The 17417-nt window shown below is 41.5% G+C and overlaps 1 protein-coding gene across 4 annotated transcripts in view; it reads left to right on the top strand.

Annotated features, from left to right (window-relative positions):
- Positions 1-1384: 1384 nt before the first annotated feature.
- The window catches only part of slu7 (SLU7 homolog, splicing factor), a 48859-nt gene continuing 32826 nt past the window's right edge, over positions 1385-17417 (top strand). Inside the window, exons 1-3 of one of the 4 annotated variants that reach the window (XM_041193941.1) lie at positions 1385-1556; positions 9727-9809; positions 15203-15415. In XM_041193941.1, the coding sequence (XP_041049875.1) occupies positions 15243-15415 (173 nt within the window). In that variant the 5' untranslated portion in view covers positions 1385-1556; positions 9727-9809; positions 15203-15242. Of the gene's footprint in view, positions 1557-9726; positions 9810-11074; positions 11094-13404; positions 13424-15202; positions 15416-17417 lie in introns of those variants that run through there. The other 3 variants (XM_041193940.1, XM_041193944.1, XM_041193943.1) reach the window with 3 other exon arrangements.

The following is a 17417-nucleotide window of genomic DNA, read 5'->3' as shown; positions in this document are numbered from 1 at the left end:
GAGTCTGCTTTCTTTCAACTCAGACCATTTCCACATTCTACGGTACAACTCAACAGGAAACGGTTTCTGCTGAGATGCTGTAATCAGTCTGCATTTTCTCCGCATCCTCAGGAGATTAATGTTTAGTTTTTTGCATTGCATCTCTTCCTTTCAAATGTCACTGTCTGAAGTAGGCCTTGACACCTTTTTAGGTGTGATATTCCTCTCTGGGCTAGTCAGTCCAGCATAATCCACATAGGAATTTTCCAGAAAGCGGTTACATTACATTCTCAGCCAGCTTTTGCTTGTATGTCACTTTTAAAAAACCCACATATCTCCCTTAAAAAGTTCAATGTGCCCATAAGTAGTTTGAACTGCGATCCACTGTCGTGACACACTCAATCTTTTCCTCAATCACATTAAACCTAAAACAATTTTACTCAGTCACATTGCAACAAAAACATTTGTTCTAGGATTCTCAGCCAGGCTTAGACTTAGAGAAAGAAACTTTGAATAAGTGTTACTTTAAATTCTATGGTGATATGTCTTAGGGAATAAAATGGTAGATGTTACCTTCATTTAATAGTAACTCCAGTCACACCTTGGCTTCCACAAGCCTCGAGCTGCAAAGTGATCTCTAGAAGCATCGTTTTCATTGGTCATTGGCAATCATGTGACTACATTTTTATTTGATTGTTGATACTTGTACCAGAATTTTGGAAGTTATTGCTTGTTTGTAGATGGTTTCTACAAAGAACTAATTCTTAAAGATTTAATTTAATTTACTAATGTATAATTTTTAAAAAGACACATTTTATAACATTTTAGTACTAATTTATTTACTTTGACGGTCCAATGATGCATTACTTTGAAATCAATTGAATCATTTTACACCAGATTAAAATATTGAAATATAAGCTTAAGAGTTTGCATATATCTTGTACATTTACTTTTTTAGTAGTGGTGCTTTAAAATATCCTGATAATTTTACTCTAATTTAATTAGTTTTCACTGTGACAACACTGAGACCCGGCCATCTTCCACCATCTATAATATAGTAAACGTAGCCTATAATGCCACATTTATTTGTAAGCCACATTTATTTCAGTCTTCATACTTAAACATATCCTGAGCATGAGCAACGCCACAGGAGATCATTTTATAAAACATGTTAGCATTGTCACATCAATTAGGATACTGGCGTCGCAGAGTCAAAATATTGCTCAATGGGACGATTTTTAAAAGCCATGCTCATCCTATGTTGGTTTTATCTTCTGCCAAAATGTAAAATTACATATATTGCTAAATAACTGACATTTTGTAAAATGTAAGTAACAGTTTTAACCCAACATTAAAGTTTAATCCGACTGGAGCTCCCTGACAGCTGGCGGTGCCCAGCCTCGTCATGAAATGAAGATGGCGGATGTGGGCACGGTCTATCTGTCAGACTGGGAGCTCCGCGAAGCCGCCGGAAGTGCGGCCTGGGGCCTTGTTTACACAGTCGTTTAGTGCGTGAGTGGAGGTTCGGTGGGGTCTTTTATCGTCCTGGCGCCGGGAGATGTGGCTTTGTTTTCGCTGTAAGTAAAGTCCGTCTAACGTCAGCTTTAGCGGTATTGCGGCCCGTTTCTAACTGGGCGGGTTTGCGGCCTGAGCCGATGTCTCGGACTCGGGGTGGGGGTCACGCTCACGCTTGTCGTATCCGTGGGGGGCACTGTATCTCGAGGAAGGGGGCATGGGGCGGAGTGCCACCCCCATCTCCTGGGGCACGAAGCAGGGGGCCACTCGCTGTGTCCCAGGGCCAGCTTTAAAAATCGCCAGAACAAAAACAAAAATACCTGGAAAAACTCAGCAGGTCTGGCAGCATCTGCGGAGAGGAGCACAGTTAACGTTTCGAGTCCGAATGACTCTTCAACAGAACTAAGTAAAAATAGAAAAGGGGTGAAATATAAGCTGGTTGGGGGGGGGGGGGGTGGGGGTGCTGGGACAAGTAGAGCTGGATAGAGGGCCAGTGATAGTTGGAGATAACCAAAAGATGTCAGACAAAAGGACAAAGAGGTGTTGAAGGTGGTGAAATTATCTAAGGAATGTGCTAATTAAGGGTAGAAAGCAGGACAGGCAAGGTATAGATAGCCCTAGTGGGGGTGGGGTGAAGCGATCAAAAAAGGCTAAAAGGTAGAGATAAAACAATGGATGGAAATACATTTAAATATAATGGTAATAGGTGGGAGAAGAAAAACTATATAAATTATTGGAAAAAAAGGGGAGGGGGAATTGGACAGGTGGTGGGGATGGAGGGGAGAGTTCATGATCTAAAATTGTTGAACTCAATATTCAGTCCGGAAGGCTGTAAAGTGCCTAATCAGAAAATGAGGTGCTGTTCCTCCAATTTGCGTTGAGCTTCACTGGAACAATGCAGCAAGCCAAGGACAGACATGTGGGCATGAGAGCAGGATGGAGTGTTGAAATGGCAAGTGACAGGGAGGTCTGGGTAATGTTTGCGGACAGACCGTAGGTGTTCTGCAAAGCAGTCACCCAGTCTGCGTTTGGTCTCTCCAATGTAGAGGAAACTGCATTGGGAGCAACGAATGCAGTAGACTAAATTGAGGGAAGTGCAAGTGAAATGCTGCTTCACTTGAAAGGAGTGTTGAAAATTGCCAGTTCCATGGCGAGAAATTGAGTCCTGGTGCTTCTTTTTCTGAGGCCCCATATCCACCTCCATGCTCCCCCATCCCTCCACCTCAATTGGGCATGATATTTTTTCTCCTTTCAAAATTCACCAATCACAGAAAGGTACACGTTAAATAACAACACCCATTGTCGGTATAAATGCAAAAACCTGCGGATGCTGGAAATCCAAATCAAAAATAAAAATACCTGGAAAAACTCAGCAGGTCTGGCAGCATCTGCAGAGAGGAATACAGTTAACGTTTCGAGTCCGTATGACTCTTCATCAGAACTAAGTAAAAATAGAAAAGAGGTGAAATATAAGATGGTTTAAGGGGGGGAGGTGGGACAAGTAGAGCTGGATAGAGGGCCAGTGATAGGTGGAGATTGCCAAAAGATGTCATAGACAAAAGGACAAAGAGATGTTGAAGATATTATCTAAGGAATATGCTAATTAAATGTAGAAAGCAAGAAAAGCAAGGTACAGAAAGCCCTAGTGGGGGTGGGGTGGGGTGAAGGGAAGGGATCGAAATAGGCTAAAAGGTAGAGATAAAACAATGGATGGAAATACATTTAAAAATAATGGAAATAGGTGGGAAAAGAAAAATCTATATAAAATATTGGGAAAAAAGGGGGGATTGGAAAGGGGGTGGGGATGGAGGAGAGAGTTCATGATCTAAAATTGTTGAACTCAGTATTCAGTCTGGAAGTTCCTAGTCGGAAGATGAGGTGCTGTTCCTCCAGTTTGCGTTGAGTTTCACAGGAGTGAAGTTCAACGCAAACTGGAGGAACAGCACCTCATCTTCTGACTGGGCACCTTACAGCCTTCTGGACTGAATATTGAATTCAACAATTTTAGATCATGAACTCTCTCCTCCATCCCCACCCCCTTTCTGATCCCCCACTTTGCTGGTGAGAAGTGACTGAAGCATTCTGGGAGAAGTCACTGCAGCCACCGTGACTCAGGAGGGAATCGATGAGGACCCACTGTCAAAGAACGGAATAGCCCCAAACATTACATTGCTGTAGTGCTTCCATCCCTCCCCCCTCCTCAAATCTAAAAAAAAAAGAGGGAGTGCCTTCAGGAGTGCTCCAGACCTGTGAGGGACACTCTTCTGAAAGTGGATTTTAAAGAAAAAGTAGCTGATTGGTGAGTAAATCCTGGGAGGAGCACCGGAGCGGTGAGTATTAATCTAGCTTACCTCAGGGATTCGCGGCCTTGACTCCAGGGAGCAGACTCGGAGGGAGGAGCACCGGAGCGGTGACATTGGGGCACAGAGTAACTGAAGCCAAAACTGAAAAAGTGACATCACGGGAAAGCTGTGGCTTGATTGGTTGGTAGGAAATCTGTACCAAATTTGAAAAAAAGACACTGCGAAGCTAATTAATAAATTAATTAACTAAGTCAAGATGGCTGGGCAGGTGGTGTGCTGTAACTGTACAATATGGGAGCTGGCAGATCCCTTTACGAGTTGCAGTAACCACATCTGCAGCAAGTGTTGGTTGCTGGAGGAATTCCGGCTCAGAATTGATGAGCTGGAGTCTGAGCTCCGGACGCTGCGGCACATCCGGAGGGGGGGGAGTTACCTGGACGCTTTGTTTCAGGAGACGGTCACACCTGGTACATTAAGTCCATAAGTTCGGTCAGTGGTTAGGGTCAGCAGAGTGTGACTGCAAGTGAGGCAGGTAGAGGGATCTTGTGTTCAGGAACAGAGGAGTCCAACAGTCGCGAGATACTTGCTCCTCGTGTGGTTGAGGAACAGGGCTGTAGGGAGGATGAGCCAGCTGACCACGGCACTGTGGCACAGGAGGCCTTTCAAGAGGTGAGAGCAAAAAGACAAGTGGTAGTTGTAGGGGATTCTATAATTAAGGGAATTGATAGCATCCTTTGTAAGCAGGATCGAGAGTCCCGCATGGTATGTTGCCTGCCCGGTGCCAGGGTGAGGGACATCTCTGACCGGCTTGAAAGGATATTGGAGAGGGAAGGGGAGGATTCAGTTGTTGTGGTCCATGTTGGGACAAATAACATAGGTAAGACTAGGAAAGAGGACCTGTTTGGGGATTATCAGGAACTAGGAACTAAATTAAAGAACAGGTCTTCAAGGGTTATAATCTCCGGATTACTACCTGAGCCACGTGCAAATTGGCATAGGGACACGAGAATAAGGGAAGTAAACACGTGGTTAAAGGAGTGGTGCGGGAAAGAGGGGTTCCATTTCATGGGGCACTGGCATCAGTATTGGAACAGGAGGGATCTGTACCGTTGGGACGGTCTCCACCTGAACCGATCTGGGACCAATGTTCTAGCGAAAAGGTAAATAGGGTGGTCAACAGGACTTTAAACTAGAAAGTGATGGGGGGTGGCGAAGGGTAAAACTCCAAGAAGCGTGACTGATGGGAAACAAAGCAGCAGGTTAGCGTGTGGGGGTGTGGATTCAACTTCATGGAAAATCATGAAAAAACTGAAAAGAAAGGAGAGCCCAGGAGAGGTTATTAAAGTCTACAGAACACAAAATAGGACAGAGTGTTTGGAAAGGGCTAGGAATCTAACTTCAAGCACATCAGATAAAGGGACGACAATGAGAAAAGGGACGGGAAATACAGGACTGAAGTTGTTGTATCTGAATGCATGCAGTATACAAAATAAGGTACAAGAGCTTGTGGCGCAGATTGAAATTGGCAGGTATGATGTGGTGGGCATCACAGAGACATGGCTGCAAGGGGATCAGGACTGGGAGCTAAATATCCAAGGATATACATCCTATCGAAAAGATAGGCAGGTTGGCAGAGGGGGTGGGGTTGCTTTGTTAGTAAGAAATGAAATTAAATCGATAGCAAGAAATGACGTAGGGTCAGCTGATGTAGAATCTGTGTGGATAGAGTTGAGGAACCGCAAAGGTAAAAAAACCATAATGGGAGTTATGTACAGGCCTCATAACAGTAGTCAGGATGTGGGGCACAAGATACACCAGGAGATAGAAAAGGCGTGTAAGAAAGGCAAGGTTACAGTGATCTTGGGGGATTTCAATATGCAGGTAGACTGGGAAAATCAGGTTGGCAGTGGATCCCAAGAAAAGGAATTTGTGGAATGTCTACAAGATGGCTTTTTGGAGCAGCTTGTGGTAGAGCCCACTAGGGAACAGGCAATTCTAGATTTAGTGATGTGTAATGAGGCAGATTTGATAAGGGAGCTTAAGGTGAAGGAACCCTTAGGAGGAAGTGACCATAATATGATAGAGTTTACCCTGCAATTTGAGAGGAAAAAGCTGGAATCAGATGTAACGGTATTACAATTGAATAAAGGCAACTACAGAAGCATGAGGGAGGAGCTGGCCAGAATTGACTGGGAGATGAGCCTAGCAGGAAAGACAGTGAAACAGCAATGGCAGGAGTTTCTGGGAGTAATTTAGGAGACGCAGCAAAAATTCATCCCTAGGAAGAAGCAGCATACTAAAAGGAGGACAAGGCAACTATGGCTGATAAGGGAAGTCAGGGACAGCATAAAAGCTAAAGAGAAAGCATACAATGCAGGGAATAGCAGTGGGAAACCAGGGGATTGGGAAGCCTACAAAGACCCAACAGAGGCCAACTAAAAAAGAAATGAGGGAGAAGATTAAATATGAGGGTAAACTAGCCTGTAATATAAAAGAAGATTGCAAGAGTTTTTTTTAGATATATAAGGGGTAAGAGAGAGGCAAAAGTGGACATTGGGCCACTGGAAAATCCTGCTGCAGAAGTAGTAGTGGGGAACAAAGAAATGGCAGAGGAACTGAATAGGTACTCTGCATCAGTCTTCACGGTGGAAGACACGAGTAACATCCCCAAAGTTCAAGAGAGTCGGGGGGCAGAGGTGAGTATGGTGCCATTACCAAGGAGAAGGTGCTAGGGAAACTGAAAGGTCTGAAGGTGGATAAATCACCTGGACCATATGGACTACACCCAGAGTTCTGAAGGAGATAGCTGAAGAGATAGTGGAGGCGTTAGTGGTGATCTTTCAGGAATTACTGGAGTCAGGGAGGGTCCCAGAGGACTGGAAAATCGCTAATGTAATCCCCTGTTTAAGAAAGGAGTGAGGCAAAAGATGGGAAATTACAGGCCGATTAGCCTGACCTCGGTCATTGGTAAGTTTGTAGAGTCCATTATTAAGGATGAGATTTCAGAATGCTTGGAAGTGCATGGTAAAATGGGGCAAAGTCAGCATGGTTTCATCAAGGGGAGGTCATGCCTAACAAATCTGTTAGAATTCTTTGAGGTGGTAACGAGTAGATTAGACAAAGTAGAGCCAATGGATGTTATCTACTTGGACTTCCAGAAGGCCTTTGACAAGGTGCTGCACAGGAGGCTGCTCAGTAAGATAAGAGCCCATGGTGTTAGAGGCAAGGTACTAGCTTGGATAGAAGATTGGCTGTCTGGCAGGAGGCAGAGAGTGGGGATAAGGGGGTCCTTCTCAGGATGGCGGCTGGTGACTAGTGGAGTTCCGCTAGTCAGTGTTGTGACCACATCTTTTCACTTTATACATTAATGATCTAGCTGAAGGAACTGAGGGCATCCTGGCTAAGTTTGCAGATGATACAAAGATAGGTGGAGGGACAGGTAGTATTGAGGAGGCGGGGAGGCTTCAGAAGGATTTGGACAGTTTAGGAGAATGGGCAAAGAAGTGGCAGATGGAATACAACGTGGGGAAGTATGAGGTCATGCACTTTGGTAGGAAGAATAGAGGCAGAGACTATTTTCTAAATGAGGAGAGAATTCAGAAATCTGGAGTGCAAAGGGACTTGGGAGTCCTAGTCCAGGATTCTCTTAAGGTAAACTTGCAGGTTGAGTCGGTAGTTAAGAAGGCAAATGCAATGTTGGCATTTATTTTGAGAGGACTAGAATATAAAAGCAAGGATGTGCTGCTGAGGCTTTACAAGGCTCTGGTCAGACCACATTTAGAATATTGTGAGCAATTTTGGGCCCCGTATCTCCGGAAGTTTGTTCTGGCCCTGGAGAGGGTCCAAAGGAGGTTCACGAGAATGATCCCAGGAATGAAAGGCTTAACATATGAGGAACATTTGAGGACTCTAGGTCTATACTCGAGGGAGTTTAGAAGGATGAGGGGGGGATCTGATTGAAACTTACAGACTACTGAAAGGCCTGGATAGAGTGGACGTGGGGAAGATGTTTCCATTAGTAGGAGAGACTAGGACCCGAGGGCACAGCCTCAGAGTAAAGGGAAGACCTTTTAGAACAGAGATGAGGAGAAACTTCTTTAGCCAGAGAGTGGTGAATCTATGGAATTCATTGCCACAGAAAGTTGTGGAGGCCAGGTCATTGAATGTATTTAAGACCGAGATAGATAGGTTCTTGATTGGTAAGGGGATCAAAGGTTACGGGGAGAAGGCGGGAGAATGGGTTTGAGAAACTTATCGGACATGATTGAATGGCGGAGCAGACTCGATGGGCTGAATGGCCTAATTTCTGCTCCTATGTCTTATGGTCCTATGATCTAATTTTTATAAATTTTTCTTTTCCCACCTATTTCCATTATTTTTAAATGTATTTCCATCCATTGTTTTATCTCTACCTTTTAGCCTATTTCGATCCCTTCCCTTCACCCCACCCCACCCCCACTAGGGCTATGTGTACCTTGCTTGTCCTGCTTACTACCCTTAATTAGTACATTCCTTAGATAATATCACCACCTTCAACACCTCTTTGTCCGTTTGTCTATGACATCTTTTGGCTATCTCCACCAATCACTGGCTCTCTATCCAGCTCTACCTGTCTCCACCACCCCCCCCCCCCCCGCCCCCACTTAAACCAGCTTATATTTCACCTCTTTTCTATTTTTACTTAGTTTTGTTGAAGAGTCATATGGACTCGAAACGTTAACTGTGTTCCTCTCCGCAGATGCTGCCAGATCTGCTGTGTTTTTCCAGGTACCCATTGTTGGCATCTGGTTACAAATCTCGCCTGGTAAATTTGCAGTATTAAGAGCAGCAATGATATAATGCATGGTTAGTTTGTGCATGCCCTTTGGGTGATGCCACCAGGACTATTGCACAAACCAGAGAGTACAATTTTTACTTTAACAGCATTGTGCAATATTGTTAACTTGACAGGAAAATATCCCATTAGTTATTTATAACGCCATGCAGATGATAACACTGATTTCGGTGACTGCCTCAGGCCTCATTAACATGTTCTGCATATTGTACCGTATGAACACGGTGACAGTCAATTCATATTTTGTAGGGTGGGGGTGTGGGGGGGAAGATTCAATACTTGCAACCCAGATAAACTGCACAAGATCTTTTCTATTCTGTAGAAGAATTAGAGGGCTTTCTCCCTGCTTGGGTGCATGATATTATTCAAAATACTTCACACAAGGAGTATAATTGAATTCTATTTTATCAGAAATCTCACAGGCTAGAAAGAGCAAATTACTTCTGAGCAACAAAGTGGAAAGATTGGCCAACAGAGGTCTTCACTGTCAGTGAGAAGCATTAGAGCCCTTGGGTGTCTCTGTGTGACACAACTGTTCAGAGGACGAAGACTGAATGGTTCAGAATTGTATCTGTGTTTTCTTGATCAACAAGTCTGAAGACTCTGCTGATTGCAGCTTCTCACTGCTGTATATTTTCAGTAGCTACTATGCAGTATGACTTTATCATCATAATACTTAGCAATACATGATCTTCCTATACAATAGTAAAGGAAAAAGAATAGTTCTTCTATCTCACAATAACAGACTTTAGTGAATTAAATCAACAGGTGGTGCCAGAAAGAGGAACTGAAAAGCAACTACCAATTGTAGCAGTAAAGGCCTATCATATATTGGTGTATATGCATGTGTTGATGAGGGGATGTTTGTAAACATCTGGTGTGAGAGAGCCTAGAATGTGCATGGACAATTACACTGACTAAATTGGCTGGTTTCTAAATTATGTCCCATTTACACTTGAGGGCTTCATTTGATGGTAAGAATTTCATTAGGAAATTCTGAAGCTGTAGCATCCTGGCTTTGGTGATTTTGCATTGTGCCTCTAACAGCAAATTAATATGGCTTTCTAATGTTTTTCATCCTGGTTCTGTCTGCAGGATTTTGCATTGGTCAGTGCTACCCTGGATGAGCCTCCCTCCCAACATTGTGGAAAAACCTGGTTGGAATGATTAAACTAGAAGTATGTTTGCATTTTTGAATAACTGTACATAATCAATTTGGTTTTGTTCTTGAATCTGCTTCATAGTATAAATGGGATAATTCGGCCACAGGGAAAGACTTAGAACTGTGAAGAAGCAGCTTCCATTAGAGGGTGATTTCAAAGGTTTCTTGTACACTCTGAAAATAATTCTGTATTATAAAGGAGCTATTCATTATTTGACTGTAATAAGAGGCAGTTTCTGTTAGTGTCAATTTCAGCACTGAACTTGATGGATAAACTGAAAAGCATAAGGCTGAAAATACTATATACTGTGAGTTTGTACATATTCATTTTCATCTCCACCTTATAGTCTACATAAGTAACTCGTAGAATTGCAAGCATAATTTCAGCCTGTAGGAGCCCCTTTTGTTTAAATAATTAGCAGATCATACAGTTACACACACAAATTGAATATCACTCATTGGTAGTTCTGGCTGCAGTTTAGGGTGTGAAGGTCTGTATACCCAATTTTTGTTGTTGCACAAATTTTCCCTAAGGGATGAAGGCATCAGCACGACAAGGTACAGGGCTGTTAGCAAATAGCTGGCTACCCAAAAGTGTATGGCACTTCCAGGCTTTCACCCCAGTTATCATCTGGTCATCACCACCCAGGGTTGATGTGATGCTAATATTTGCCATAGTGAGCCTATATGGAGTGTGTTTTCTAAAATGTAGTTTGCTCCTTCTAGTTGCTGTCCAGTGGATGAAGTAGATTGGCAGGTTACTGATCATCTACTGGGTTTGTGGCCCTGTATTGTTTTGCTGGGTTATCTGAGTCTACTGCAATTGCTGGCAGTACTTCTGTGCTCGCTGCCTGTTCCTCTATTACAGTAAGGTTTACCAGATGTAGAAAAACTCACTGCTCCTTTCTGCCAAATTGGACAACAGCACATCTGCTTTACCAACCAAACCCTATTTTGTGCCTCCACTTCAGGACTTTCCTTGCTTTTATGTACACATGGCGCCACCCCCTCCCTCCCCAGCCCTCCACCCCAACACAGACCTGTTTAGCTTTTAGTGGACACATTCTTTTAAATTTGAACTGCAACCATTTAAAGGCAGAAACCTCACAAGATTTGCTGCCCCACCATTATTGCATGCTTTGTGCAAGGTCCAGGCTGTGTCCTGGGCAATATATCTTAAATATTGTTAATGAACTAGCATCACAACGATTTGGCAAAACCATTTCTTTGTTCTCCTAGTGTCCTCATTGGGCATCATGCTGTGATTTTGCTGACGTGTGGGGTCTACAACATCAGCTGGGTAAATATAGGGTTGTTATTCCTATGTTGATTTTTCTTTTTGCAGTACTTTTCTTGGCTGTGCTTTCTTTTTCTAACTTATTCTTTCTCAGTTTTTGTTGCTTTTCTTCTTGATCTGTTCTTCTGGCTGTTTTCATAATTTTCTTCTAATTCCTCTTTTTCCTTTTTTCACCTACCTCCCTTATTTTCATTTTGCACTCTGGTGTCCCAAATCCCTTGATATGAAATCGTTACAGTTGATGGGAGATTGATTATTGCACCTAACCCGTATCTAATTTCACAAAATACCTGATTCTTTTCATTCCTTACTAAGTGTCCTTCCAGTCTATTTCTCTGTCCAACTTGGCCAATTACTAAGATGCAAAGTAACCAGAGGATGGAAAATATTTCTTCCCCAGCCCCCTACCCTGTCTCAGCCTTTGAGCCTACGTAGTGCCTTGGGATGTTTTTCTATGTTAAAAGTGCTAAACAAATGCAAGTTATATATCCCAGGAGCATTCATTCCTTAACTTGTTGTGAAAGGAAAAGCAGGATGTAGCACTTGCTTACTTATACAGGAAAGGCAAGTTCATTGAGTTGGAGCAAACAGTATTGGAGCGTGAGCAGGAGAGCGATGCGTTGAATTGGAACCCACGGATATTTTGTTTCCTTTTCCTGTCTATATTAGGGTCAAAAATCTTGATAGGTAACATCCCAGTGGGGATGGAAGCACTGGGCAAAGATTGAAAAATGCAAGTAGATTTACTATCTTGCATAAAGGTGGACATGATAACCAACATGTTAAAACTGGTGTGAATCTAAGTTATTTTGAAGATTTATGTTCATCATTCTCTACCAAAAGTTAGAAGTATAGTATCTATTTGGTGTGGTCCTTTCTGTGCATGGCTGCTTCCTACCTGTGAAGGTGGAGCGCCGTTAGGTTTCATTGGTGAGCGTCAATCCATATCTAATTATTTTGTTCGATCATGAGTTTTTCTGTATGTTTTTATTCTTGTTGCATGAGTGGTTTTGTTACCTCTGGGGTATCATTCGCTTTTGCAGTGGGGACTGAACTGGCTATTAAACTGTATGTGGCAAACAACTTTGTTTAATTAGAAACAAAACAAATGTGATGTTGTTCCTGACAAGCAATGAAAAGAAGTACAATAAATCAACTCTTTTCCTGTTAGAACATATTGTTACCAGATGGTGCAGGACAGTATCCTGGAGCTGGGTATTCTTGCAGTATTTTACTGGGGAAGTAAGTAAAAGTGGGGAAATAGTAGATGATGTGGGGAAAAAATGGGAATACCGTAGTTAATAAAAAGGGAATACTAAGCTTAACACTGAAGTTCATGGGATGAGGAGTTTATAAGCCTGGATGAAACTTTTCAGATATTTGGTCATGCACTGTAAGTTGATTCTAGCTAAGATATTTTACATTTGCTTAGGAGTATGTTCCATGGCAGTCACATGTTAAGAAGGTTCACATAATTCAAACTGGGGGTACTCAATGTCATTTGGTTTCCCCTCTTACTGCCATAATTGTGCACCAGGGCTTGCTGTAAATAATTTAAATATTGGAATAACAAAAAAAAAGGATGTATAGGAGATAATAGACTCAAGCAGTAGCTTTACACTTGAGTAATATTGATTGCAATGCATGTAAGTATCTGGAGTATAGTTCGTATTTGAGTGAGGAAAGCTGTGTAACTCGAGGGAGTTATCGAATGGTAAAAAATGATTTTTTTCTGCATGTAAAATTTATGTCAGAACTATTTTTAACTTCAACGTTATTGCACAGTTTCTTTAGCTACTGTGCATCTAAGCTTCATTGTTTAAGTATTTTGATATTGACTCAGTAAATTTGTGTGTAGGAGTAAATTTCAAGCCTGTGATCAAGTATTTTAAAAATGGTGCCCACTCAGTGTTCTACCTATACCACTTTTGAGAATCAGCTGTGGCTCAGAGAAGCATGTTTGAGTCAGAAGGTTGTGGATCCAAATCCTATTTCTGAGACTTGGACACAGAAATCTTATCCTCCAGTACAATACAGAGGGAGTGCTGCACAACAGAGGTTAAAATCTTTCGGATGGGACATTAAGCAGAGGTCTTCTATAACAAGTGGTTATAAAAGATCCCACAGCACTATTTCAAAGAACGGGAATTAACCTGTGTGTCCCTTGATCAACATCATGAAAAATAAATTATCTGGTCATTGGTTACATTACTGTTTGTGGGACATTGTTGTGAGCATTTTTTTCATTTCAACAGTGGTAAACTTGAAATAATACTTTATTGGCTTTAAAGCACTTTGGGACCTCCTGAGATCACGAAAGGCTCTATGTAAATGTAAGTCTTTAATTTTTTTTATTGGAGAGGGGATAGTGGAGAGGGGTTCAGTTACCCTGTAGCTATCAGGAAAGTCCTTTTTCAGTTCATAGAACTAAATGAAAGAATATTATTTAAAAACTAGGTGTGAGTGGATATTAAATTAGAAATAGAACATCATTGTTAATTTGTTTCTAATCTTTTATGGAAAGCCTGGTGCAAGCATGCATGTTTATCTTAGCGAATGATTTGTGTGTTTATTAAGAATAAAATGTATTTCTTTTAAGAGTGTAAACCTTACATTGTCTTTGCTAAGTGAAAATTATCTGCAGATCAACTTTAGTTTAAGTTCCTGCTAGCCTATTAAAATTCTGTTTTCAAATTCTCTGTGTACTTTTTGACCATGACTCAGGCATCACTCCCTGGCTTTACTCAGCTAACATTCAGAACTTCTTCATTTCCTATCATTAATCAAGGTCAGAAGAATAGATTTCACACCTAGGTTACACCAAACACTGAGTCTTAGTGCAGATTTATTTCTTTTCTGATATTTGAAGTGTGTTGTTTGAGTGACATGAAAGACTGGTCACCACAGCTGGGCAAGCAGGCTATATCAAATAGTTTTTTTTTTGCCAGTTCTGAAGTTAAATAGTGCAAATGTGATATATCAATTAATACTGTCCCACTTGTGAAATGAAGTGAGACTAAGGGCAGAATTTTCTGCCTGTCAGGCAGGCGGGCCCAACCCAATCTCCAGCAGGTGGGGAGCCGATCCCCGCTGGAGAAGCGGGCCCCGTCGCTATTTTATGTGGGCAGGCCAATTAAGGCCCACGCAGCGTGATGTCCAGCAGGAAGCACTATGCGCTTCCTGTGCGGGCAGGGGGATTCTCCAAAAGCGAGAGTGCGCTCTTTTGTGTATGCACACGGAAGAGCACACATCTCCCTGAGGCTAAGTGCTGCTTAAGTGCAGGGAGATCACTGACACTTTTAAAAATATTAAAAATAGAAAAAAAAAATTCCTTAACATGTCCCCCTCATGTGACAATGTCACATGAGATGGGACATGTTCATAACTTACATAATAAGTTTATTAAACATTTTTAAACCCTACATAAAACCTCATCCCACCGGTGGATGAGGTTTCATGTTTTTTCTATTGCCCGCTGGGGCTCCTGGCCTGCCTGCCAACCGTAAGGTTGGACAGGCATGTCCTTTAATTATATAGTTGATCCTGTCAATGGCCTCGATTGGCCATTGACAGGTCAGCGGGCCCGCCTTCCTGAAAACTTAAATGGACCGGGATGACGTCGGGGGTTGCCCCTGATGTCATCCCGCGTCATTTTATGTGTCGGTGAGTGGGCCCCGCCTCCTGCTCAATAACAGCAAAATTCTGCCCTAAGTAAAATTATTTTCACGTGCAACCTCAGGCAAAAAAAATGGCATTCCCAATTGGGAGAGTCACCACCACATGGTAAGTTTGGTAAATTAAAAAATATGCTACTATGTAAACCATCAAGTATCATAAAACCCTCAATTGACTTGGTCCTTACAATCGCTTCCGGATATCCGTTGTTTTATTTAGAATCAATCAATTTCTGAAGCTATTGTTGCATATGTGTATGTTGTGAATGATAATATGTAGGCAGCACTGACCTATTTGCTGCATAAAGATATCCACACATGGGCATTAATATTTGGATACTTGTCATTTGGATTGGAAGAGTCATCTTTAGTGAAAGGTGTTTCTCGAAATCCCAAATTGGAATTACTTCAGCTATAATAAATGTGTTTTTTTTTCAGTTCACAGATTAATATCAGAAAATCCTAAAATCAAGACACTATGGAATCTGGGACTGTACAGAGCATGAATCCAGCTGCCCCTGAGGAATCTGCTGGTGTGGTGGGATTAGATGAACCAAAAAAGATGACGAGGGAGGATTGGAGAAAGAAGAAAGAATTGGAAGAGCAGAGAAAGCTTGGCAATGCACCAGCAGAAGTTGATGAAGAAGGAAAGTGAGTACCACTTCAATGTTAAATCTTTACTTTTTATTTGGCCAGCTGATTTGCTCCCTGAGGGAGAGAAACACTGGAGAATTGGAGATGGAGAGTGAAAACTGGATGTTAATGATATAGTTGACGACTGGTCTATCTGTTTACATGCCTTGACCACTACGATGTGAACTCTTTTCTTATTCAATGCTTTGTGTAGAGTTGCATTATTGGTGCTTCACTACCCAACATTGCTAAGCACATAGAATTCTTTTATTTTTAAAGAACAAACTATTCATAGTACTTGGGGTTGTTGAATTTTGGTAATAATTTAAAATGGTAATATCATTCTGAATTTTTTTTAGTAACCCATTATTCAAATAATTATGTATTTGGCTTTGTTTAGTTGTAGTATACCTGCAAGTTGATGTATATGCTGATAACTGATATTTAATAAATTATTTAATAAAAATGTCTGTCCCACATTCCTGAAAGCCTGAACTTAGACCTGTTGAATTATTTTATTACTGATAACAGATGTTCAATGGCATTGCTCATGGTGAGTCAGATATTTTATATAGGTGTGTTCTTGGAAGTAGTGTTATCAGTGGCCTTGTGATCTGCTACTGACTTGACTCGGGATTTGGAAGCTTCAGAAGTGAAATCCAAGGGTTCCAGGAATATTGGAGAAGGAAGCTTTAGGAACACTGGGGCTTTTTTGGGATTCTTGGATCACTGGGAAATGGATTTTGGGACCTGTGATGAAGTTCTCAAATCCTGGGTTCATTTATGGGATCAGGCAGTACCAGGGATGCTGTCTAGAAGATTGTGAGCAGAACAAGTCTGAGGTGGGAGGTTTTGAGGCCTAGTAGAATTATGAAAGGAGATTCTGACCATTGGGATTGCTGGCATCTGGCAATATTGAAGGTAGTAGGGTCTAATGTCCTTGTCAGATTGGGGCCCAAATGACTGTACCATTGGCCCCTTTTGAACCATCAGGCGCCTCTGTTCACATCTTCCAGAATGTCAGCTACCATCAGCATTTTCCCATTGCAGGCAGTTCCTATTTTTATATTCTTGCCTTAAAGCATTCATGTGTAAATTTCTGCTTTCTTAATGGATGGGAAACCATGGATTGGAGAGTGCATTTTCCTGTTATCTATTCCTAGCATACACAAGGAGCACATTATTAGTGAGTCTGCCGACTGTTTTTAGTAGATATAAATTGCTATAAATAAATGATTACTGAATAAGTTGTTCAAAGTTCATTGCTTATTGTTTTACAACTTTTTTTCTATAAAAATTCTGTATACTTCAAAAATAATTTCAGATTTTTAAATTGAACATGTACAACCAAAAGTAGAAATAGACTTAAAGTTATCGCCGTGCTATTTATGCACTACTGCCTCACTTAGAAACTCTTATTGGTCCCCTGTTGTCTTTGTTTTTTGTGAGGCATTCATAACAGGAAAGCACTGTACAGTTGTAATCTAGTTATATGCGTTCATCACATAAGATGATGATGTAAGAAAAATGTTGAATTCGGTCTACAGCAAAGAAATTCTCAAATTCTCACTTCACGTGTTTGCACCAATTTCATGCTGGGAATTCAGCAAACTGCTAAATTTCAAAATGCCAGATGTGGTTGAAAGCTATCAGAGGAATCATTGAAACCCAGGCTTATGGCTGATGCTCCAGTATTCAAGGCAAACTTTAAAGATACCATGATAATTCGGTAGATACGTTTAATCAATTGGGAATTTTTTTTTTTGTTTTGTTTAAATCCTACATTAGGGTATGAGAAATTTCAGTTATTAAGGAAATAATAGTGAGCATAAGTAATTTTTAGAAAGCATTTTGCACAATTTGTAACTCTTTCGAGTACAAACCCGTTTCCATCTGTTTCAGATGAAGTTACATTGTTTCATAGTTTGCCATTGTGAGATTTGAACTCTTGATCTTGGGGTTACAAACCCAGTACCATAACCACTTGGCTATTTAGGCCAAGCTTGCACAATTTGTAGGT

Source organism: Carcharodon carcharias, chromosome 8 (assembly GCF_017639515.1).
Source record: "Carcharodon carcharias isolate sCarCar2 chromosome 8, sCarCar2.pri, whole genome shotgun sequence".
In the NCBI taxonomy this organism is placed as follows: domain Eukaryota; kingdom Metazoa; phylum Chordata; class Chondrichthyes; order Lamniformes; family Lamnidae; genus Carcharodon; species Carcharodon carcharias.
This window is presented reverse-complemented; position numbering and strand designations above follow the sequence as displayed.